This window comes from Oncorhynchus mykiss, chromosome 11 (genome assembly GCF_013265735.2).
Source record: "Oncorhynchus mykiss isolate Arlee chromosome 11, USDA_OmykA_1.1, whole genome shotgun sequence".
Lineage (NCBI taxonomy): Eukaryota > Metazoa > Chordata > Actinopteri > Salmoniformes > Salmonidae > Oncorhynchus > Oncorhynchus mykiss.
Genome location: NC_048575.1, coordinates 62,567,388 through 62,592,163, shown reverse-complemented (window position 1 = coordinate 62,592,163; position 24,776 = coordinate 62,567,388). Strand labels below are relative to the sequence as shown.

The 24,776-nt window shown below is 47.7% G+C and overlaps 1 protein-coding gene across 1 annotated transcript in view; it reads right to left on the bottom strand.

Annotated features, from left to right (window-relative positions):
* zgc:63587 (uncharacterized protein LOC393431 homolog) overlaps positions 1-24,776 on the bottom strand; it is a 39,550-nt gene that overhangs the window by 5,682 nt on the left and 9,092 nt on the right. Inside the window, exons 2-7 of the mRNA XM_021621819.2 lie at positions 23,663-23,714; positions 23,004-23,103; positions 22,748-22,834; positions 20,285-20,408; positions 17,409-17,543; positions 17,159-17,276 (exon numbers count right to left, since the gene is read on the bottom strand). Coding sequence (XP_021477494.1) covers positions 17,159-17,276; positions 17,409-17,543; positions 20,285-20,408; positions 22,748-22,834; positions 23,004-23,103; positions 23,663-23,689 — 591 coding nt within the window. The 5' untranslated portion in view covers positions 23,690-23,714. The remainder of the gene's footprint in view (positions 1-17,158; positions 17,277-17,408; positions 17,544-20,284; positions 20,409-22,747; positions 22,835-23,003; positions 23,104-23,662; positions 23,715-24,776) is intronic.

Genomic DNA, 24,776 nt, shown 5'->3' with positions numbered 1-24,776 from the left:
AATAAAACATCCCACTAGCCCCGGTCCTCAACACTATCTGGAGAATAAAACATCCTACTTGCCCCGGTCCTCAACACTATCTGGAGAATAAAACATCCCACTTGCCCCGGTCCTCAACACTATCTGGAGAATAAAACATCCCACTTGCCCCGGTCCTCAACACTATCTGGAGAATAAAACATCCCACTTGCCCCGGTCCTCAACACTATCTGGAGAATAAAACATCCCACTTGCCCCGGTCCTCAACACTATCTGGAGAATAAAACATCCCACTTGCCCCGGTCCTCAACACTATCTGGAGAATAAAACATCCCACTTGCCCCGGTCCTCAACACTATCTGGAGAATAAAACATCCCACTTGCCCCGGTCCTCAACACTATCTGGAGAATAAAACATCCCACTTGCCCCGGTCCTCAACACTATCTGGAGAATAAAACATCCCACTTGCCCCGGTCCTCAACACTATCTGGAGAATAAAACATCCCACTTGCCCCGGTCCTCAACACTATCTGGAGAATAAAACATCCCACTTGCCCCGGTCCTCAACACTATCTGGAGAATAAAACATCCCACTTGCCCCGGTCCTCAACACTATCTGGAGAATAAAACATCCCACTTGCCCCGGTCCTCAACACTATCTGGAGAATAAAACATCCCACTTGCCCCGGTCCTCAACACTATCTGGAGAATAAAACATCCCACTTGCCCCGGTCCTCAACACTATCTGGAGAATAAAACATCCCACTTGCCCCGGTCCTCAACACTATCTGGAGAATAAAACATCCCACTAGCCCCGGTCCTCAACACTATCTGGAGAATAAAACATCCTACTTGCCCCGGTCCTCAACACTATCTGGAGAATAAAACATCCCACTTGCCCCGGTCCTCAACACTATCTGGAGAATAAAACATCCCACTTGCCCCGGTCCTCAACACTATCTGGAGAATAAAACATCCCACTTGCCCCGGTCCTCAACACTATCTGGAGAATAAAACATCCCACTTGCCCCGGTCCTAGTTCACTTCCCTACACCTCTTCAGGGCGACACCAGGAGAGGGCTTTTGACTACACTACAGTCAGTCCACTACTGCACTGCTGAGAGCCAGAGAATACCTGGTGTGTTTTGTGCAGCCTCACAGGCCCAGGGACTTTAATTAACTACCCCTAGGGTGGAGACGGGGGAGAAAGAGGGTGTGTTTGTGAGAGATGTCTAACAGACCCAGGGACTTTAATTAACTACCCCTAGGGTGGAGACGGGGGAGAGAGAGGGTGTGTTTGTGAGAGATGTCTAACAGGCCCAGGGACTTTAATTAACTACCCCTAGGGTAGAGACGGGGGAAAGAGAGGGTGTGTTTGTGAGAGATGTCTAACAGACCCAGGGACTTTAATTAACTACCCCTAGGGTGGAGACGGGGGAGAGAGAGGGTGTGTTTGTGAGAGATGTCTAACAGAGTCATAAGGAAAGTTCTCCCCACTCCTTTGTTCAGCCTCCAGCAGTGAAGCAACAACACAAAGGCCTTTCTTCACCAGTATCTAGAGGACAGGTGGAAATGTTTATTTTATACATCAAACGTGTATTTTTCTCTGTTTTCTCATGAGCAAAATTCAATTAACAATGCATGAGTGTTGCATAACTGAGCCCAAAAATGTCAAGTGTTGTTTCCCTGACATTTTTGGGACTTTCATGTAATCTATAAAGTACAGTAGAGAGGGAAACAGGAACCCAGGATGTGAGAGCAGCCTTTTCCTACAGAGCAGGCCACTGTTCCAGCTCCTGTTATGGTTGTGGGTTGTTTTCTCAGAGCAGAGTGTGTGTTATAGGGTGTGTGTGGGGAGAGAAGGGTATTGTTAAGGACAACTGAAAACAAACAGACCTACTGGACCCAGAGGACAGCTGGACACAGAACAAGACCCGTTCCCCATCACACATGACCTGTGGATTCTTCCCACACAGAACAGAAACATCAGTATTGTGGGGTAAGAGTTCGGGAAACGTGCCACCGAGGGGAAATAAACAGATATCACACAATGGCAGGGAAAAAAGTAACAAACAACAAAACTGGTTACGTCAATCCAGTTTAAAATGCTGAAAAACATGTGAAATATATTTCTGAATGTATCAGAGGTGGGAGGGATACAGAAGGAGCCTCCTGCAAAGCCACAGCGACCAACAACACACCCAACAACCAACTGCCATAACAAAAGGTTTCATGTGAATCATCCAGTGATATCAGTGGGAGATTTATAGGAACGCGGGAGTTGCATCTCAACTGAGGAATTGAACTAAAAACCAATCTCTCAACTGGTGTTTGGACCTGTTCCCCAACCTGCTAAGCCTAATAACTATTTACCTGGATTTACCTAACATCTATTTACAGCAGCCTGACTTAACCATCCACACCTGTAATCACTAGCTTCAGGGGTGATGTGTTCAAACCACTGCCTGATCTAAATACGTCTAAATGACAAATATAACACACAATGTTAGGCAAGTCAATTATATTTGTTATCCTATTTATTTAGATTTCTTTACTATACTCATTCATCACACTTTAAAGTCACTGAAAATAAGTACATTTCATAGGCTTGCATTTAAAGTGGATTTTAGCAGGCATCTAACAATACAAGTAATCCTGACAGAGATATTGGGCTTTTGTACAGGATACCAGGCCTCTTAGTTGCAACATGCGGCGCTGCTGTAACAGAGTATTGACATGCTCCTACACAATCCTCTCTCCTTACTGTCTAACTAGAAGGCTGATTACAGTCCTGTGTTGTAATTGGCAGAGAGAAGGTAGATATGGGGGCCATTTTGGTTTTTATGACCCACCAGCTCTACGTCTCACTCTCTCTCTGCCTGCCTCCGTCTCTCTCGCTCTGCCTGCCTCAGTCCCTCTCTCTCTGCCTGCCTCCGTCTCTCTGCCTGCCCCCGTCTCTCTGCCTGCCTCCGTCTCTCTCTCTGTCTCTCTGCCTGCCTCCGTCTCTCTCTCTGTCTCTTTGCCTGCCTCCGTCTCTCTCTCTCTCTCTGCCTCCGTCTCTCTCTCTCTGCCTCCGTCTCTCTCTCTCGCTCTGCCTGCCTGCCTCCGTCCGTCTCTCTGCCTGCCTGCCTCCGTCCGTCCGTCCGTCTCTCTGCCTGCCTGCCTCCGTCCATCCATCTCTCTCTCTCTGCCTGCCTGCCTCCGTCCGTCTCTCGCTCTCTGCCTGCCTCCGTCCGTCCGTCTCCATCTCTGCCTGCCTGCGTCCGTCCGTCTCTCTCTCTCTCCCTGCCTGCCTCCGTCCGTCCGTCTGTCCGTCTCTCTCTGTCTCTCTCCCTGCCTGCCTCCGTCCCTCTCTCTACCTGCCTCCGTCCGTCTGTCCATCCATCCATCTCTCGCTCCCTGCCTGCCTCCGTCCGTCCCTCGCTCCCTGCCTACCTCCGTCCGTCCGTCTGTCTCTCTCTCACTCCCTGCCTGCCTCCGTCTCTCTCTCGCTCCCTGCCTGCCTCCGTCCGTCCGTCGCTCGCTCGCTCGCTCCCTGCCTGCCTCCGTCCGTCTCTCGCTCGCCCTCTCTCTGTCGCTCGCCCTCTCTCTGTCCGTCTCTCTGCCTGCCTGCCTCCCTCTCTCTCTCTCTCTCTCTCTCTCTCTCTCTCCCTCTCCCGTCCCCCTCCCTCTGCGTCCGTCCGTCCGTCTCTCTCTCGCTCCCTGCCTGCCTCCGTCCGTCCGTCTCTCTCTCTCCCTGCCTGCCTCCGTCCGTCCGTCTCTCTCTCTCTCTCCCTGCCTGCCTCCGTCCCTCTCTCTGCCTGCCTCCGTCCGTCTGTCCATCCATCCATCTCTCGCTCGCTCCCTGCCTGCCTCCGTCCGTCCCTCCCTCGCTCCCTGCCTACCTCCGTCTGTCCGTCCGTCTCTCTCTCACTCCCTGCCTGCCTCCGTCTCTCTCTCGCTCCCTGCCTGCCTCCGTCCGTCCCTCGCTCCCTGCCTACCTCCGTCCGTCCGTCTCTCTCTCACTCCCTGCCTGCCTCCGACTCTCTCTCGCTCCCTGCCTCCGTCCGTCCGTCGCTCGCTCGCTCCCTCCCTGCCTCCGTCCGTCTCTCGCTCGCTGCGTCCGTCGCTGCCTGCCTGCCTCTCTCTCTCTCTCCCTCCCTGCGTCCGTCGCTGCCTGCCTGCCTCTCTCTCTCTCTCCCTGCCTGCGTCCGTCCATCTCGCTCCCTGCCTGCCTCCGTCCGTCTCTCGCTCGCTCCCTGCCTGCCTCCGTCCGTCTCTCGCTCGCTCCCTGCCTGCCTCCGTCCGTCCCTCGCTCGCTCGCCCTCTCTCTCTGTCCGTCTCTCTGCCTGCCTCCCTCTCTCTCTCTCTCTCTCTCTCTCTCTCTCTCTCTCCCTCTCCCGTCCCCCTCCCTCTGCGTCCGTCCGTCCGTCTCTCTCTCGCTCCCTGCCTGCCTCCGTCCGTCCGTCCGTCCGTCCGTCCGTCGCTTGCTCGCTCCCTGCCTGCCTGCCTGCCTGCCTGCCTCCGTCCGTCCGTCCGTTGCTCGCTCCCTCCCTGCCTGCCTGCCTGCCTGCCTGCCTGCCTGCCTGCCTCCGTCCGTCTCTCACTCGCTGCATCCATCGCTGCCTGCCTGCCTCTCTCTCTCTCCCTGCCTGCCTGCCTCCGTCCGTCTCTCGCTCGCCCTCTCTCTCTGTCCGTCTCTCTGCCTGCCTCCCTCTCTCTCTCCCTCCCGTCCCCCTCCCTCTGCCTGCCTGTCCCCCTCCCTCTGCCTGCCTGCCTGCCTCCGTCCGTCCCTCCCTCCCTCTGCCTGCCTGCCTGCCTCCGTCCGTCCCCCTCCCTCCCTCCCTCCCTCCGCCTGCCTCCGCCTCTCTCCGCCTGCCTCCGCCTCTCTCCCTCTCTCTCTCCGCCTGCCTCCGCCTCTCTCCCTCCCACTCTCCGCCTGCCTCCGCCTCTCTCCCTCCCACTCTCCGCCTGCCTCCGCCTCTCTCCCTCCCACTCTCCGCCTGCCTCCGCCTCTCTCCCTCCCACTCTCCGCCTGCCTCCGCCTCTCTCCCTCCCACTCTCCGCCTGCCTCCGCCTCTCTCCCTCTCTCCGCCTGCCTCCGCCTCTCTCCCTCTCTCCGCCTGCCTCCGCCTCTCTCCCTCTCTCCGCCTGCCTCCGCCTCTCTCCCTCTCTCCGCCTGCCTCCGCCTCTCTCCCTCTCTCCGCCTGCCTCCGCCTCTCTCCGCCTGCCTCCGCCTCTCTCCCTCTCTCCGCCTGCCTCCGCCTCTCTCCCTCTCTCCGCCTCTCTCCCTCTCTCCGCCTCTCTCCGCCTCTCTCCCTCTCTCCGCCTGCCTCCGCCTCTCTCCCTCTCTCCGCCTGCCTCCGCCTCTCTCCGCCTGCCTCCGCCTCTCTCCGCCTGCCTCCGCCTCTCTCCGCCTGCCTCCGCCTCTCTCCGCCTGCCTCTGCCTCTCTCCCTCTCTCCGCCTGCCTCCGCCTCTCTCCCTCTCTCCGCCTGCCTCCGCCTCTCTGCCTCTCTCCGCCTGCCTCCGCCTCTCTGCCTCTCTCCACCTGCCTCTGTCTCTCTCCCTCTCTCCGCCTGCCTCCGCCTCTCTCCCTCTCTCCGCCTGCCTCCGCCTCTCTCCCTCTCTCTGCCTCCCTCCGCCTCTCTCCCTCTCTCTGCCTCACTCTCCGTTGCTGTGTTTGATTTGGCAGACCAGGTCTCTGGTAACAATGGCACACAGGGTTCTGCCTCAGTATTAATTAGAAAAGGAAGTGAGAGCTTCTGATTTAAACGCTTAGTTTGTTTTGATATGTGATCTAATATGACTGTGTGTAAGTGGAGCCTTGATGAGGAGGAGGAAGAAACATTCCCCTTGGGGGAAATAAATTATAAGGGTGGGGAGGGACATTCTTACTGTATGGGGTATTATGGAGACAGTGAATATGATAAGTTGAAACACTTTTGTCCCAAATGGCACCCTATTCCCTACATAGTGCACTACTTTTTGACCAGGGCCATAGGATATGGAGATATATATATATATATATATATATATATATATATATATATATATAGAGGATGTTTTATCTACATAGGGAAAAAGGAAATATTGAGTCACTTAGGCCTCCAACACACACTAACAGATGCAGTAACCCTGGTTACAGACACCATGGAATAACAAACACAAATCATATTTCCATATGGTTTTCTCATAAACATGACCTCAAAGTAAACCCAATATAAAAACACCCACAGGAGTATGACTATCATAGCCACAAAACAATAGAAAAACAGTCACAAACACACACCTGGGTTAAGCCCCGCTCCACCACAGTACAGTTAGCTACAGTGGCCACATACCATAATGGTGTTTGTAGATAGCAGCCTCTACATTATGAGAACAACAGTCCCAATCTTTGTGGCTATGTCCCAAATATAAACCTATTCCCTTTATAGAGCACTACTTTTGATCAGAGCCCTATGGGCCCAGGTCAAACGTAGTGCACTATAAAGGGAATAGGGTGCCATTTGGGACACATCCTGTGTAACATCAGCCACAGACCACAGCCCTGTCTGTCCACCTGGCCCTACTCTTGGCCTGACTCAGCAGCCTGTTCAGGTCTGCCATCATGGGCTGTTTGTGCCCACTAAACAACTAGTCCACCAGGGAACAATGCTTGGAAGTGAAACTATGCACCTAAGGAAAGTCTTATGAAATCAACAAATCAGAGTGAAAAACGAATGGCATCATTAAACTCTTATCGACCCAGGGTGAGGAGGGCAAGGAAGCAGTGGCCCAGAATGCTAAGTAAGCTTTATGTAACATTACAGACCACAGCCTCTGTAGCCAATAAAGCTATCCAATACACAATGAATAACAACCAAAAATGTCATATTTGACCACTGACTGAGCTCACACATGCTCCTACTAACATGGCTCACACACATAACACAACCAATGATGGAGTCAGTGGGGGAAAACACTGACTGCGCATTGGATCCCTCTAGGTCCCTCCCTCAAAAACAACTTTAATTCTAAATGTAATTTGTTAACCTTAAGCCCTGAGAGAACAAATGATTCCGTCTTTCCAGGAAATGTCTTGAGACTTACCCTCCTGCTGCCCCTAGGGAGTCAGAGGGGTTGACGGAGCCCCAACAATACTCACTCTGAGGGAGGCAAGCTGAGGGTATTAGACACCCATGCCACCCCCTCCACACACACACACCTCTCTCTCGCTCTCTGTAGGATCAGCTCTCGGGTTGGGATAATCTGGCAGACAGCAGGAGAATGAATGTGTGTGTGTGTGTGTGGAGAGAAAGACGACGTGGAGCTTAGGATCTCCATGGGGGGCGATTGCCAAGGAGAGGATGCCTGTAATGGTACATACTGTCTGGGGCTGCCTGTAAACCTGCCCCAGCCTCTCAGTATTACACAACTAGCCTTTGACTCCCTGCTCCATCTTTTGCCCCCAAGGCCCCTAACATCTGGCCCTAGGGCTGAGAAGCTCCAGGTGATCCTGTCGAAGACTCATTCAGCTTCCCAAATGGCACCCTATTCCCTATTTGGTCCACTACTTTTGACCTGGGCCCAGAGGGCTCTGGTCAAAAGTAGTGCACAATATAGGGAATAGGGTGCCATTTTGGAGGCAACCTAATACAGACATCCTGACGACTGCACCATGATCTGGCTGCCCAGACAGTAATATACAGTAGCATGGAGGTGTACAGGTACGCAGGCTAACAGAGACCCTCACAGCACTGCATGGGAAAACTTTCTTCTTTCGTCCAGATCAGAAATGAAAAGGGTGAAGCAAAGAGTGACTCATTCTGAAAGAGCATTTAAACAAAGACATCAAGTTGACATTCCAGACCTATTCACTGGACCACAAGAGCAGAGGTCCTTCCTGTAATTACTGTACCAGACTGGACCGGTCCTGCTCGGTCTGCCCAGGTTGGGAGCATGGGAATGGAGGGGTGTTGGGGAAGACAGTCACTAAGGTAACTAGTGGGGCTTAATGCGTAATTTAAAAAAGGCAACGGAATGACAGCAACCCCCCCCCCTCTCTCTCGACTGGGAGCATTCGTACAGTAGAGCTAAGGCCCAACCGATCCACAGACCACCCACATCAAACTCTGATCACAGAGTGTGAAGGAAAGTTCAGTACAGTACTAATTAAGCCTAGTAATAATGTATAAGCTAGTATCACAAAGGAACATGTCAGCTTAAGAGTTTTGAAAGGAGCTCAGGCTACCTCAGGCTGGTTCTGGTTGTCACAGTGCAGTTTCACAGTAGGTTGAACATTAATGTAGTAAGAAACTAATATATCTATTAACCCCGTAGGTCGAAGCCCTTAGATCGCAATATCTAGTAAGCTAACATATGGAATTGCTTTAAGATGGTCATGAAATGTATCATTTAGCCGTTTGATTTAGAATTTTAGGCCCCCTGTAGGTATACTTTTTAAAAATAAACAAATTATTTGATGAAACATTGAATTTGGTCATTACTGGTAAATCCCATAGAAACGTATTGAATAACACTCATTAATGGCAAAAACAGAAAAATGAATCATAAGAGACAAGGTTTTGAAGTGTCTTCTATATCTGAAAGATATAAGATGTTTGGTTTAGTCCTATGCTGTTTTTACAGCCAGGTGCTGAGCTTCCTTCAGACCACTCCCCTGAAGCTTGAGTGCATTGAGATTGGTGACATATTAGTTTATAGCTCCAACGGTTCGGTCTGGACAGTCGGTTTTGTGAGAAGACCTCTTTGAAAAGGAGGACATCCGTGACAGAGAGTTCAGACGACGGCTGTAAAGTTTGTGGATGTCGTAGAGCTAAATGTGAGAGTCTCCCCTTTGGTGACATATTCGTTTGTAGCTCACATGGTTTGGGTTTTACAGACGATTTAGTGATGATTTTCTTGTCCGGATCCTCTCATGTGTACAATCACAAGCCCTGTGTTACACGTGAACTTTATATCACCGGAAAGAAGGGATTGAGATGTAGCCACTACAAGATGGTAAGTCTCTAGCATAAACACATGGATAGATATAATTACTTCACCATCTTGACTTCAAGATCTTCTGACTTCTAGGGGCTAATATCTTTACTTATATTATTTGTCTAACTAATAAGTAGATTCTATGTCTTTCTTTTGATGGGGTGTCAGGCAAAACAATTATTCAGGGGGGGGGACTAAGATGTTCCAAAAGCAAGGAAACCTGCTGTTTTCTCACTGTAAAAGGCCCGTTCCAAATCCACTCCTGAGAAGGTAATTGTGTGTTAGTCATTCTCTCCACGGAGGGAAATGTGTATTTATTATTTTTAATCCTGCAGAAGCACGGGCATGCCCTGGCACAATGACTGCCACAGGACAGACAAATAAATACCACAGAATTGTTGGAGTAACAGGCAGGAAAAGGACTGGACAACGACCACACAGACACACACACACAGGAGAGACCTCAGTAAGGATGAGGTCATTATCAGTGTTTGACCTTTACCCATACAAACACTCATTGGTCTTTAGTAGTTAAGACCCATTAGATGCTCAGAGGAAAAAAGAAACAATGCAGGATTTGGGGAGGGAATACAAGGTATTTGGCAAACTGTACTCCACTGCTACTATCGGCCTAGAGACTGAGGTATAGCGCTATACTACGCTACTAATACCCCTGTGGGGCTGTAGCGCTGGTTCACATAGCAGGAGCAAGGCTGAGAGGACTGAGGATGCCTGGGAGAGTCGACAGGAGTGAGACAATGACGGGAAAGCTGTGACAGCATCACGGGCGGCGGCCTGGGTGATATATGACAGCCGCACGGCCAAACTGCCTTCCGCGAGAACAAGAGAAGAGGGGGGAGAGAGAAAGGGAGGGCCGAACAATTGGTTGTACCCCCCCCCCCCGGCTCAGCGCTTGAAAAGAACTCCTCCTGAGCTCTCCAGCCATCTCTGACCTCTGCCTCCCTTCAAACTGCAGTGGCCATGTAGTGACCTAATAGTAGCAATTGCAGTAAAATAACTCATTAAAATGCTACTATACCACTAAAGCAGGTTAGTGGGTACATACCGTACAGTGTACTAGCACCACATGCCCTCCCTCGCCAAGATCATCTGAAACCCATTGCTGAATAAGCTCAGTTATTTGTATTCTCTTTTCCATAGACCGCTGGAAATTCACTAGTGTATTTCAAAATGGCTTCCCTTATATGGCAAATCCACTACCACTGATTTGCAGGGATTTTGTTATCTGATATTTTTTCAGTAGCATTGTCCCAGCCAAGATCCAGTCTAAACCAGCTCCTGTGTATAGTCTGATCAAATAGAGAAGCAGTAGTGAGGTGGTTTATGAGTAAAGCCCCACACAGGATATGACTGCAGGGTCCCAGACACAGAGGATAAACTCTCCAATATATCCTGTTCAGGACTACTTATGAGTTACAGACCACTGTGACCTTAGCCAGGGAAACTGGCACTACAAAAAAAAAAAAGAGGAAAGGAGAGAGAGCAGGAAGAACAAAGGAACATAGTAAAAGGAGGGGAGAGAAGGAGAGAACAAAATAAAAGGATGGAGACAGAGAGTAAGAGAGGTTTGTTCAGAGGTTGATAAGCTTATATTGAGCAGGGTGGCAGGCTGCGTCTTGTCGGTGGTATAGTCTTGACACATTGCAGGAAACGTATATTGTTCTATACAAGCTGTTTCCCCCTAATAATACAGAGGGAGCAGGGCTGTGGCTGAGGAACACAATTATATGAAAGGACAAACAATGTAAAAACGGTGAGAAAGTGGCGATCGAAAAACAAATAAACAAATAAATATCAGGGGGAAAACACAAGAGTCATTAATCATTCTACAGCCGAGGTCTTTTTGTGGCAGATTCTTGGCTACTGCCTCTCTGACTTCAATAGAAGGACTGGTACTCAATGAAGTACCCTAGTCCATCTAACAGAGGAGAGGTGTTCTACTACCCTAGTCCATCTAACAGGGGAGAGGTGTTCTACTACCCTAGTCCATCTAACAGGGGAGGGGTATTCTACTACCCTAGTCCGTCTAACAGAGGAGAGGTGTTCTACTACCCTAGTCCATCTAACAGAGGAGAGGTGTTCTACTACCCTAGTCCATCTAACAGAGGAGAGGTGTTCTACTACCCTAGTCCATCTAACAGGGGAGGGGTATTCTACTACCCTAGTCCGTCTAACAGAGGAGAGGTGTTCTACTACCCTAGTCCATCTAACAGAGGAGAGGTGTTCTACTACCCTAGTCCATCTAACAGAGGAGAGGTGTTCTACTACCCTAGTCCGTCTAACAGAGGAGAGGTGTTCTACTACCCTAGTCCGGCTAACAGGGGAGGGGTATTCTACTACCCTAGTCCGTCTAACAGAGGAGAGGTGTTCTACTACCTTAGTCCGTCTAACAGAGGAGAGGTGTTCTACTACCCTAGTCCGTCTAACAGGGGAGGGGTGTTCTACTACCCTAGTCCGTCTAACAGAGGAGAGGTGTTCTACTACCCTAGTCCGTCTAACAGGGGAGGGGTGTTCTACTACCCTAGTCCATCTAACAGAGGAGAGGTGTTCTACTAACCTAGTCCGTCTAACAGGGGAGGGGTGTTCTACTAACCTAGTCCGTCTAACAGAGGAGAGGTGTTCTACTACCCTAGTCTAACAGAGGAGAGGTGTTCTACTACCCTAGTCCATCTAACAGAGGAGAGGTGTTCTACTACCCTAGTCCATCTAACAGAGGAGAGGTGTTCTACTACCCTAGTCCATCTAACAGAGGAGGGGTATTCTACTACCCTAGTCTAACAGAGGAGAGGTGTTCTACTACCCTAGTCCGTCTAACAGAGGAGAGGTGTTCTACTACCCTAGTCTGTCTAACAGAGGAGAGGTGTTCTACTACCCTAGTCTGTCTAACAGGGGAGAGGTGTTCTACTACCCTAGTCTGTCTAACAGAGGAGAGGTGTTCTACTACCCTAGTCTAACAGAGGAGAGGTGTTCTACTACCCTAGTCCGGCTAACAGGGGAGGGGTATTCTACTACCCTAGTCCATCTAACAGAGGAGGGGTATTCTACTACCCTAGTCCGTCTAACAGGGGAGGGGTGTTCTACTACCCTAGTCCATCTAACAGGGGAGGGGTATTCTACTACCCTAGTCCATCTAACAGAGGAGAGGTGTTCTACTACCCTAGTCCATCTAACAGAGGAGAGGTGTTCTACTACCCTAGTCCGTCTAACAGGGGAGGGGTGTTCTACTAACCTAGTCCGTCTAACAGAGGAGAGGTGTTCTACTACCCTAGTCCATCTAACAGAGGAGAGGTGTTCTACTACCCTAGTCCGTCTAACAGGGGAGGGGTGTTCTACTACCCTAGTCTAACAGAGGAGGGGTGTTCTACTACCCTAGTCCGTCTAACAGAGGAGAGGTGTTCTACTACCCTAGTCCGTCTAACAGGGGAGGGGTATTCTACTACCCTAGTCCGTCTAACAGGGGAGAGGTGTTCTACTACCCTAGTCTGTCTAACAGAGGAGAGGTGTTCTACTACCCTAGTCTAACAGAGGAGAGGTGTTCTACTACCCTAGTCTGTCTAACAGAGGAGAGGTGTTCTACTACCCTAGTCTGTCTAACAGAGGAGAGGTGTTCTACTACCCTAGTCTGTCTAACAGAGGAGAGGTGTTCTACTACCCTAGTCTAACAGAGGAGAGGTGTTCTACTACCCTAGTCCGTCTAACAGAGGAGAGGTGTTCTACTACCCTAGTCTGTCTAACAGAGGAGAGGTGTTCTACTACCCTAGTCTGTCTAACAGGGGAGAGGTGTTCTACTACCCTAGTCTGTCTAACAGAGGAGAGGTGTTCTACTACCCTAGTCTAACAGAGGAGAGGTGTTCTACTACCCTAGTCCGGCTAACAGGGGAGGGGTATTCTACTACCCTAGTCCATCTAACAGAGGAGAGGTATTCTACTACCCTAGTCCGTCTAACAGAGGAGGGGTGTTCTACTACCCTAGTCCGTCTAACAGAGGAGAGGTATTCTACTACCCTAGTCCGGCTAACAGAGGGGAGGTGTTCTACTACCCTAGTCCGGCTAACAGGGGAGGGGTATTCTACTACCCTAGTCCGTCTAACAGGGGAGGGGTATTGTACTACCCTAGTCCGTCTAACAGGGGAGGGGTATTGTACTACCCTAGTCCGTCTAACAGGGGAGGGGTATTCTACTACCCTAGTCCGTCTAACAGGGGAGGGGTATTCTACTACCCTAGTCCGTCTAACAGAGGAGGGGTGTTCTACTACCCTAGTCCATCTAACAGAGGAGGGGTGTTCTACTACCCTAGTCCATCTAACAGGGGAGGGGTATTCTACTACCCTAGTCCGTCTAACAGGGGAGGGGTATTCTACTACCCTAGTCCGTCTAACAGGGGAGGGGTATTCTACTACCCTAGTCCGTCTAACAGGGGAGGGGTATTGTACTACCCTAGTCCGTCTAACAGGGGAGGGGTATTGTACTACCCTAGTCCGTCTAACAGGGGAGGGGTATTCTACTACCCTAGTCCGTCTAACAGAGGAGAGGTGTTCTACTACCCTAGTCCATCTAACAGGGGAGAGGTATTCTACTACCCTAGTCCGTCTAACAGAGGAGAGGTGTTCTACTACCCTAGTCCGTCTAACAGAGGGGTATTCTACTACCCTAGTCTAATAGGTGAGGGGTATTCTACTACCCTAGTCTAATAGGTGAGGGGTATTCTACTACCCTAGTCTAATAGGTGAGGGGTATTCTACTACCCTAGTCCGTCTAACAGAGGAGAGGTGTTCTACTACCCTAGTCCGTCTAACAGAGGGGTATTCTACTACCCTAGTCTAATAGGTGAGGGGTATTCTACTACCCTAGTCTAATAGGTGAGGGGTATTCTACTACCCTAGTCCGTCTAACAGAGGAGAGGTATTCTACTACCCTAGTCCGTCTAACAGAGGAGAGGTGTTCTACTACCCTAATCCGTCTAACAGAGGAGAGGTATTCTACTACCCTAGTCCGTCTAACAGAGGAGAGGTGTTCTACTACCCTAGTCCATCTAACAGGGGAGAGGTATTCTACTACCCTAGTCCGTCTAACAGAGGAGAGGTGTTCTACTACCCTAATCCGTCTAACAGGGGAGGGGTATTCTACTACCCTAGTCCATCTAACAGGGGAGAGGTGTTCTACTACCCTAGTCCATCTAACAGAGGAGAGGTGTTCTACTACCCTAGTCTAACAGAGGAGAGGTGTTCTACTACCCTAATCCGTCTAACAGGGGAGGGGTATTCTACTACCCTAGTCCATCTAACAGGGGAGAGGTGTTCTACTACCCTAGTCCATCTAACAGAGGAGAGGTGTTCTACTACCCTAGTCTAACAGAGGAGAGGTGTTCTACTACCCTAGTCCGTCTAACAGAGGAGAGGTGTTCTACTACCCTAGTCCGGCTAACAGGGGAGGGGTATTCTACTACCCTAGTCCGTCTAACAGAGGAGGGGTGTTCTACTACCCTAGTCCGTCTAACAGAGGAGAGGTATTCTACTACCCTAGTCCGGCTAACAGAGGAGAGGTGTTCTACTACCCTAGTCCGTCTAACAGGGGAGGGGTATTCTACTACCCTAGTCCGTCTAACAGAGGAGAGGTATTCTACTACCCTAGTCCGTCTAACAGAGGAGAGGTATTCTACTACCCTAATCCGTCTAACAGGGGAGAGGTATTCTACTACCCTAGTCCATCTAACAGAGGGGTATTCTACTACCCTAGTCCATCTAACAGGGGAGAGGTATTCTACTACCCTAGTCCGTCTAACAGAGGAGAGGTATTCTACTACCCTAGTCCGTCTAACAGAGGAGAGGTTTTCTACTACCCTAATCCGTCTAACAGGGGAGGGGTATTGTACTACCCTAGTCCGTCTAACAGGGGAGGGGTATTGTACTACTCTAGTCTAATAGGTGAGGGGTATTGTACTACCCTAGTCTAATAGGTGAGGGTTATTGTACTACCCTAGTCTAATAGGTGAGGGTTATTGTACTACCCTAGTCTAATAGGTGAGGGGTATTGTACTACCCTAGTCTAATAGGTGAGGGGTATTGTACTACCCTAGTCTAATAGGTGAGGGGTATAGTACTACCCTGGTATAGCAATCTATTAAACTGACAAACAAACATAGTGCAAAGGACAACAAGTAAACCCAAGATGAGCAAATCACAGTCAGACATTTTTTTGCCCCTTTAAAAGTCAATTAAATTGATGCTTAGCGAAGGGTAATTGGAAATGCAAAAAAATACAGCTTGGTTCCACGGTTAAATAAGGACCTGTGATAGTGAGTGCCCCCCTCCACTTCCTGCCTATAATGACTTATCCAGGAACTCACTACCATTAGCCTGATACAGACTGTGTCAATTATGCCATCCCTGTTTAATCTGAGTGTGCTGGTAGGCCCATGTGGGAATTCATAAATGTTGTTTGTGGAGGAGCAGCTGAGGTTTGTGTGAAACTGTATGTGAGTTTGTGATGTATTACAGTGCACATCTGTGTGTATGCTATCTATTCAGTTTATCCTAATTACTTGTTAACTGACAGTTGTTAAGGGAACGCTAAGTGGACCATGGGAACCAATTGGACAAACAGACAGTTTTCAACAGTTGAGCAGGAAAGGGTGTGAGACGTTATCAAAGCATATCGTCTCTCCCTCTCTCACCCCAGCCCCTGTGGCTGTCAGAACACTCACCCTATAGGATAGGGTAAAAGCTATACTGAACAAAAATATAAACACAACACGTAACAATTTCAAAGATTTGCTGAGTTACAGTTCATAAAAGGAAATAAGTCAATTGAGAAATTCATCGGCCCTAATCAATGGATTTCACATGGTGGGTTCCAACAAAGCAGCTGTACAGTGACTGAGTCTGCCATCCTCCACTGGAGCCCAGCTAGGAGAGCCGTTCCAGCCCTGAGTGCCAGGCAAGGCCCACTCCGGCCCCATACAGGCCGGGGCAGAGGCCCCCCCACTGGGGGAAATGACCAATGTCTCGGAGGTCTGAAAGAAGTGCTGGTGGGGGATCTGGGACTGAACATACACTACTAGCTGGGACTGGACTGTCAGTACGGTGGTTAGATAGGGGAAATACAGTACAGAGTAGTTACTGTACAGCTCAGGCAAAACAAAGGGGCAGAAGTTAGACAATAAGATATTCACTGTTGATTATATTGGGTGGATGTCACCAAATTATTTTATAGGATGTACGCACACACACACAACGATTCAGCCCTGTCCGGATCTGGTTGCCATCTCTCCCACCAGAGAGAAAGGCACTGTTTGATCCCAGAAAGAAATGTAAACAAACAGACTCAAAAGGAGCAGAAACCAAAACATCTAATCATCAGGCAACAGCACAATTGTTGGGTGGGCTGGGTGGGTGGAGAAGAGGGGGATGAGGGAGTGATATCACAGAAGCAGGAAATCCTATTTACACAACCTTATTCTCCTCTGCCTAGCGTGGGCGATATCATCTTAAAACACCTCTCCTGGTGTGTGTGGTGGTGTGTGTTTTACAGGGTCTAATGCATGTGAGATGAAAGGGAGCCCAAAGTGTAACCTGTCTACGATAACACAAAGGGTCGAACAAGGGTGTGTGTGTGTGCATATTATGTCAGACCAGACCAAACTGAGAGCGTGCAGGCAGGCAGACACCTGGGTCTGCTCCAATAGGAAGCATCTGGGAGGGGATACTGACCAAGATGTGTGCTTTCTCGCTCTCCCTCTTCTCTCTCCTTCCCTGTCTCTCCCTTTCTTTTCTCTCTCTTGGCTCCATATTTTCTCTTTCTGCACTTCTAAATAATCCTGCTATTGTCTAGCAGCAATCAAGCTGCATCATCACAAATGTACACACACGCACACAAACAACAGGCCAAATGTGCGTATTCACATACAATCACAATGTCCGACTTGGATAGCTGCCTCTGATTATTATTCTATCATCTACGTTGTAATGAATGTTCCATATGGCTCAGGACACAAACAAGAACAGCTAGTGAAGCTGATGCAGCCCACAACATCCTGGCAACAACCTCATCTCACATTCCACCGGTTCCATCATGATATTAGTGAAGGGCCATGCTATGTTTTTACACCTGTGTTTAAAAAGGGATTTAAACCTAAGGGAATGAGGGAAAACTATTGAATATGTGGCATACTTATGCACGTGTGCCCAACTCACCCTCCTCTTAAGGCGGTCTCTCTCTTTCAGTGTGAGTGTGTCAGCCTTAGCGATGACAGGGACGATGTTGACCTTGCTGTGAATGGCCTTCATAAACTCCACATCCAGAGGCTTCAGACTGGACAGATCCAGAGACAGGTAGAAATTTAATACAGATAAATAATAGATAGAAAAAAATAAGTGATTATGTTACCACTACCCAGTCTAAATAGTGGTGTGAAGTAGAAGTGTGTGTGTGTGTGTGTGTTACCCGTGTCCAAAAGGAGAGATGAAGTAGAAGCAGCAGTGGACTCTGTTGTCTACGATGTGTCTGCGGTTCAGGCCACTCTCATCATGAAGGTAACGCTCAAACTGGTTATCAATGTACTGGATGATGGTCTTAAAGCTGAGGACACACACACACACACACAACACACATCAAACACAAACCAACCAGAGACATTGTGTGAACTTGAAGACCACCTCCAGAAATAGATGTTGGGTCTTTGTAGCCTTGGCAGTATATACACTGTCTATACTTACGAAGTGGGTGCAACTCAAAAGTCTAAGCTTTTTCTCCTCACCTTTCGTACTTCATCTACACTGATATTAAAACCAGGGATAACAGATAGCAACATGGAGGAAAGGAGACCAGAAAGAGATGCAGCCTATCTCTGCCATCTGACCTGCTTTCTCTGATTACTTCCTGCAGGGCCACTAGGCGTGGTCACATGGTATTTAGCAACAGCTTCCCCCCCAAACAGGAGTAACATCAACACAAAGTCTACTTCCCAAATGGCACCCTATTCCCTGTATTAGTGCACTACTCTGGTCAAAAGTAGTGCACTATATAGGGAATAGGGTGCAGATTACCTCTGACCTATATTCACGTCACCCAGTTGGACCCAGGCAGTGTTGTGGTTCATTCCGTATCAACTCCAGACAACTCAAGCCACTACAGTGAATAAATGCCTTGCCAATTCAACTGAGAGGAATTGAAATTCAATTGAAATGATCCCAACTCTGGATCTTAGCATATCCTGATTACCTGCTACTGTTGCCCCTTTGTCACTAACGCCACTGAGCTGCTAACCTGCTCTATTGCACTCAACCCTTAGACCACTGCCAGTGGTAACAACCCTGGTTTCTACTTCTATCTCCTTCATCTTTAACTCGGCATTGTTAGCAAAGGACCCGGAAGTAAGCACTTCTCTGTTAGTCTACACCTGTTGTTTACTAAGCATGTGACCATTTTTCTATGTCGACTCTTCCACAGGCATGTCAGGACAATCAACAGGAAATGGAGCTGGGAGGTGGAGGGAGAGAGGGAGGGAAAGAGCCCACACAGCAGCTGAGGGGGCAAGGGAACAGGAAGAATCACTGTACCTGCCATCATCAACTATTGTACACACTCATACACACAGACACAGCTACACTCATACACACAGACATAGCTAAACTCACACACACACACACACACATACATTTTCTGCCATTGAAATCCTTGGGACACTGCCTCTGCCTCTGGGAGCAACGTCAGCACAAGCCTAAGATCACCATGCAAAATGCCAAGTGTCGGTCAAAAGTAGTGCACTATATAGGGAATAGGGTGCCATTTGGGATGCAGATTACCTCCGACTTATATTCACCCAGTGCTACAGACCCTAGTTCGATTCCAGGCTGTAACATAACCAGCTGTGATTGGGAGTCCCATAGGGCGGCGCACAATTGGCCCAGGGTCGTTAGGGTTTGGCCGGGGCAGGCTGCCTTTGTAAATAAGAAGTTGTTCTTAACTGACTTGCCTAGTTAAATAAAATAAAAATAAAAATCACATCCCCCAGTTGGACCCAGGCATTGTCGGGGTTCATTCCATATCAACTCCAGACGAATCAAGCCACTACGGTGAAAAAATGCCTTGTCCAATTCAACTGAGAAGAATTGAAATTAAATTGAAATGGAATGGAATGATGCCAATATCTTTTTATAATATAATCTTTGAGAACTAACAACCACCAAAATAAAAAGCTAGACAGTCAGGGTGAATTTAAAATTAAAACTATTCAGTTGTATTGATTTAGTTATTACGTTTGAGCAAAATAACAAAATGTATGGAAATTAGCATTAAAACGTTCCCATTTCCATGGAAGAATATAGAATCGCCGGAAATTAGCTTTAAAACTGCAACATTTTCCATCAGGTCCATGGCAAATGTGTAGAATTGCAGGAAATTAGCTTTATTATTACAAAAATGTATCATTTGTAGAATTGCAGAAAATTGGCAAAACAAAAAGATTTCTCTACACCGCCAAGACGGGGGTGCTCTTAAAGGCCCAATGCAGAAGTTCTCTCTCAATATCAAATCCTTTCTGGGTAACAATAAAGCACCTTACTTTGATTGTTTTCAACAGTCAAAGAAACAGGAAGAGCAATTTCTCAAGCAAGAATTTTGCTATGACTGTCTGGGAACGGTCTGAGTAGGGAGGAGAAAACTTTCTACCAATAACAGCTAGTTTTCAGTTATTTTTTACTCTCTTTCTTATTGGTCTATTAACTAATGTACCACCTGGTGATGTCACCAGGCAGGCCAAAACTCCATCCAGCTCTAATTTCAGGCAGTCTTTTCAAACAGCTCTTACAGTAGAAGGGTAGTATCATAATTTTTACAATTCCACAGTATTCTTCCAACCTCAGTGTAGAAAGGTATATAAAACATAGAAAAAATCGCGTTTTTGACTGCACTGGGCCTTTAAATTCAGCAGCGCTGAACGCCGTCGGTACCCATTGTCACACCCACCACCTAAGCGCCGTTTTGATCCAGAAAAAACCCTGCACACAAACAGACAAAGGGGAGGAGGCTAAGGAAATGGTGAAAGGGTGAATGAAAGATTGGGGAGGTGAGGTAGGAAAGAGAGGGTGGGGGAGGGAGGTGAGAGGGAATTTGAGAGAGGGGGTAAAAGAGGATGGGAGTACAGGAGGGAAAACAAGTGGAGGGGGACTCAGAACATGAAACAGAACAAAATATGAGAAAACTCCTCTGTTTCTCTGTGAGACAGATCTGTGTGTATGTCTCACCAGCCATACACACCCACCTAGACACACACCACCCCCCCCCCCCCCCCCCCCCCCCCCGCACCCACCCACACCCACCAGTCCTGGCTGTTGATGGCATCTCCGTATCCTGGGGTGTCGACCACAGTAAGGCGGAGCTTCACGCCCCTCTCCTCAATCTCCACCGTACTGGCTTCTATCTGCACCGTCCGCTCAATCTTCTCTACAGAGGGAGAGATTACATATATAATATTTTGTTTAACACACTAGGTTAAGCTGAGAGGTGTCCCGGGGGACAAGGCCTAATGATAAGTACACTACCGTTCAAAAGTTTGGTGTCACTTCAGAAATGTCCTTGTTTTCCATGAAAACATACATGAAATTAGTTGCAAAATTAGTAGGAAATATAGTTAAAGACATTGACAAGATTATAAATAATTATTTTTTAATTGAAACTTTGCTTTCGTCAATGAATCCTCCATTTGCAACAATTACAGCCTTGCAGACATTTGGCATTCTAGTTGTCAATTTGTTGAGGTAATCTGAAGAGATTTCACCCCATGCTTCACTCCAAAATAGAGTGATAGCCTTCCTTCTTCAAGATCCCTTTTACCCTGTACAAATCTCCCACTTTACCATCACCAAAGAACCCCCAGACCATCACATTGCCTCCACCATGCTTGACGGATAGCGTCAAGCACTCCTCCAGCATCTTTTCATTTTTTCTGCTTATCACAAATATTCTTCTTTGTGATCCGAAAACCTCAAACTTAGATTTGTCTGTCCATAACACTTTTTTCCCAATCATCCTCTGTCCAGTGTCAATGTTCTTTTGCCCATCTTAATCTTTTCTTTTTATTGGCCAGTCTGAGATATGGCTTTTTCTTTGCAACTCTGCCTAGAAGGCCAGCATCCCGGAGTCGCCTCTTCTTCTTTTTTTTTTTTTTTGTTGAATTTTTACCCCCTTTTTCTCCCCAATTTCGTAGTATCCAATTGTGTAGTAGCTACTATCTTGTCTCATCGCTACAACTCCCGTACGGGCTCGGGAGAGACGAAGGTTGAAAGTCATGCGTCCTCCGATACACAACCAACCAAGCCGCTGCTTCTTTAACACAGCGCACATCCAACCCGGAAGCCAGCCGCACCAATGCGCCGGAGGAAACACCGTGCACCTGGCCACCTTGGCTAGCGTACACTGCGCCCAGCCCACCACAGGAGTCGCTGGTGTGCGATGAGACAAGGACACCCCTACCGACCAAGCCCTCCCTAACCCGGGCGACGCTAGGCCAATTGTGCGTCGCCCCACGGACCTCCCGGTCGCGGCCGGTTACGACAGAGCCTGGGCGCGAACCCAGGACTCCGGAGTCGCCTCTTCACTGTTGACGTTGAGACTGGTGTTTTGCGGGTACTATTTAATGAAGCTGCCAGTTGAGGACCTGTGAGGTGTCTGTTTCTCAAAGTAGACACTAATGTACTTGTCCTCATGCTCAGCTGTGCACCGGGGCCCCCCTCTCCTCTTTATATTCTGGTTAGAGCCAGTTTGCACTTCTCTATGAAGGGAGTAGTACAGAGCGCTGTACGAGATCTTCAGTTTCTTTGCAATTTCTCGCATGGAATAGCCTTCATTTCTCAGAACAAGAATAGATTGATGAGTTTCAGAAGAAAGGTCTTTGTTTCTGGCCATTTTGAGCCTGTAATCAAACTCACTAATTCTGATGCTTCAGATACTCAACTAGTCTAAAGGCCAGTTTTATTGCCTCTTTAATCAGGACAACAGTTTTCACCTGTGCTAACATAATTGGGAAAGGGTTTTCTAATGATCAACTTAGCCTTTTAAAATTATAAACTTGGATTAGCTAACACAACGTGCCATTGGAACACACGAGTGATGGTTGCTGATAATGGGCCTCTGTACGCCTATACTAGATATTCCATTACATTTTTTTTTTCTTTTTTCTAAGTGATCCCAAACTAGTTTAATTACTTTTCACATCAAAGCTTCTGTTCCTTGTGACTAAAGCCTGCCTAAGCCAAGCCTCTGGACAAAATATCCAAGTTGAAAACAAACCCAGGCAGCCCCTAACCCCTTCTGCAGATCTTAAGGCACTGGACAGTTGTAAGCACCCTTATGGAAAAAACACATGAATTTCACATGAATGTAAAGTGATCCAAAAACAAGTTTTCATGTGCTCACATATGATCAATGTGACAACATGCAAAACAACATGTGATAACATGAAACTACATGTGAAAACATGTGAAGTGTTCCAAAAATACTTTTTCAAATCATGTGTTTTTTTGTAAGATCAATACTGCAAAAGCCAACACCATATTGCTTACACCTATGCGATCCCTTCAGAACTACAAACACAAAAGTGGTAGGAGCTGGAGGTTGTTTTCCAGACTGGCAAATAATCTAAATCATGAGGAGGGGATGGGCCTTTGAAAGACTAATACAAACGATCACTCTTAACATTCCACTCCAAGCAATACTATACTGGAGACAACAGAACAGACATTTCTCCATTATTAGTGAGTGAGTGTGAGAGAGTGTGTGTGTACCTGCGGCCCCAGGGATGTATCGCTCTGGGTAGAGGTCTGTCAAAAACAGGCTGTTGATCAGCGTAGACTTGCCCAAACCAGACTCTCCTGCAGAAATAGGGACCGGGCGTGATCATTCTAAGATCTATACAGGGCTCTGGTCAAAAGTAGTGCACTATATAGGGAATAGGGAGCCATTTGGGAAACAGCCCTCAACTACACAACAGCATTCTGGCACAAAATAACTACTGTGTAGGTGAGTTTAGGCCATACTCACCAACGACCATGAGGGTGAACTCAAATCCCTTCTTCACTGACTTCCTGTGCACCTGGTTGGGCAGGTTGGCAAAACCCACATATCCTGCTGCCTCGGGGAACTGACAAACACATGGTTATAATGGTAATGCACTATAACTCACTAGGATTTGCATTGGAAGGGTCTTGAATTGTTTCTCTTCCCTTCCCCTCTCTCTCTGTGCGGATAATGTTTATTGTCCATCCTGATGCCTAGTCACTTTATCCCTACCTGTATGTACAAATCTACCTCAATTACCTTGTACCCCTACACATCAACTCGGTACTGGTACCTATGTGTATATAGCCAAGTTATCATTACACATTGTGTATTTATTCCTTGTGTTATAATTATTTTTCTCTCTGCATTGTTGGGAAAGTCCCATAAGTAAGCATTTCACTGTTAGTTTACACATGTTTTTTATGAAGCATGAGACAATATATCGCTCTCCTCCCTGACATTCTTAACCTCCAGCCTTTAGTAGATGTGTGTGAGATGGCTGGTGTAAATTCAGATTAAACGGAGGAGATAATCCCATAAGCAATAAAGCTGCCGATGAAACAGCTGTGTTTATACAGGATGTCCTCTCTGAGTGCCTGGGTTAGGGCGTGTGCATACTACAGAAGTAGGGGTACACTCACCTTCCCTTTCTCTGCAGACTGAGACATGGCCACTGCTGCTGGTCGCCTGAACCTGCAACCAGAAACATAAATATCATATAAGTCACTCAACACTAACATTAGCCTGGGTGCAAGTCTGTTTATTCTTTAGTAAACTTGTTTTTGTTGTTGGCAAGGTAACAATGTAGCGTTGTTTAAGCGGAAGCAGACTGGCACCCAGGCTCTCTCGCCATCTCTGCTTGAGACAACAACTGTATAAATCACTCACCACCAGGCCTACACTCAACTCTTACTACAGTACTACCTTCAACATGTAGTAGCCACTCTCACCGACATTCTGAATAATGACAGTATCCACACCAGGGCACTCTAAGCTCACATCTAGTCCCTCATGGAAATCCCCATTAACTGTATCACAGTCAACTGAATGAGCAGAAACAGGGCGGACAACAAGTTGGTTCCCTGACCTCCACTAAGAACCAGGTATGTTTAGTTAGGCTCCCGCTGCTTTACTCTATGGCACTACTCGGATGAAAGAGAAATTATCCTGAATGATAAATTATCACATAATTGCCACCAACCTGTGCCCTACACTGTGTAAAAACATCCCTCCATTTGATCCTAACACACTAGGCACTGACTGACAGGTTGTGTGTGATAAAGCAAAAGGGGGAGAGATGGCAGGCACAGCCAGACTACTGAACCCTGTTATGTAACTTTATTTGAAAAACACAAGAAAAGAAATGTAACCCATATTTTTGAGGAGTGTGTGCCATATGACACTTTAATATTGTCTTGAATCCATTAAAGAGTGATGAAGATTTATCTATTGCAGTTTTGGGTTTGAGACCACCTAAAGCGAGACCAATTCAAGACCAAGACCGAGACCATAAAAATGCGAGTCCAATTCAAGACCATGTATTTCTGCATTCATATTTTAGAACATATGGATGGATTCTTTAGACATTCAAATAGTGACAAAATGCATGCTGAGGGAAATAAAGACACTAAAATGTATTACTAACCCAAACACAGTGGGGAACAATGGGCCTTCTATGCCTTCAGAGAAGGGCTAGGAATTTATAAAATAATGAAAATAATAAGAATAATTATATTACTCTTTTCAATTATGTTC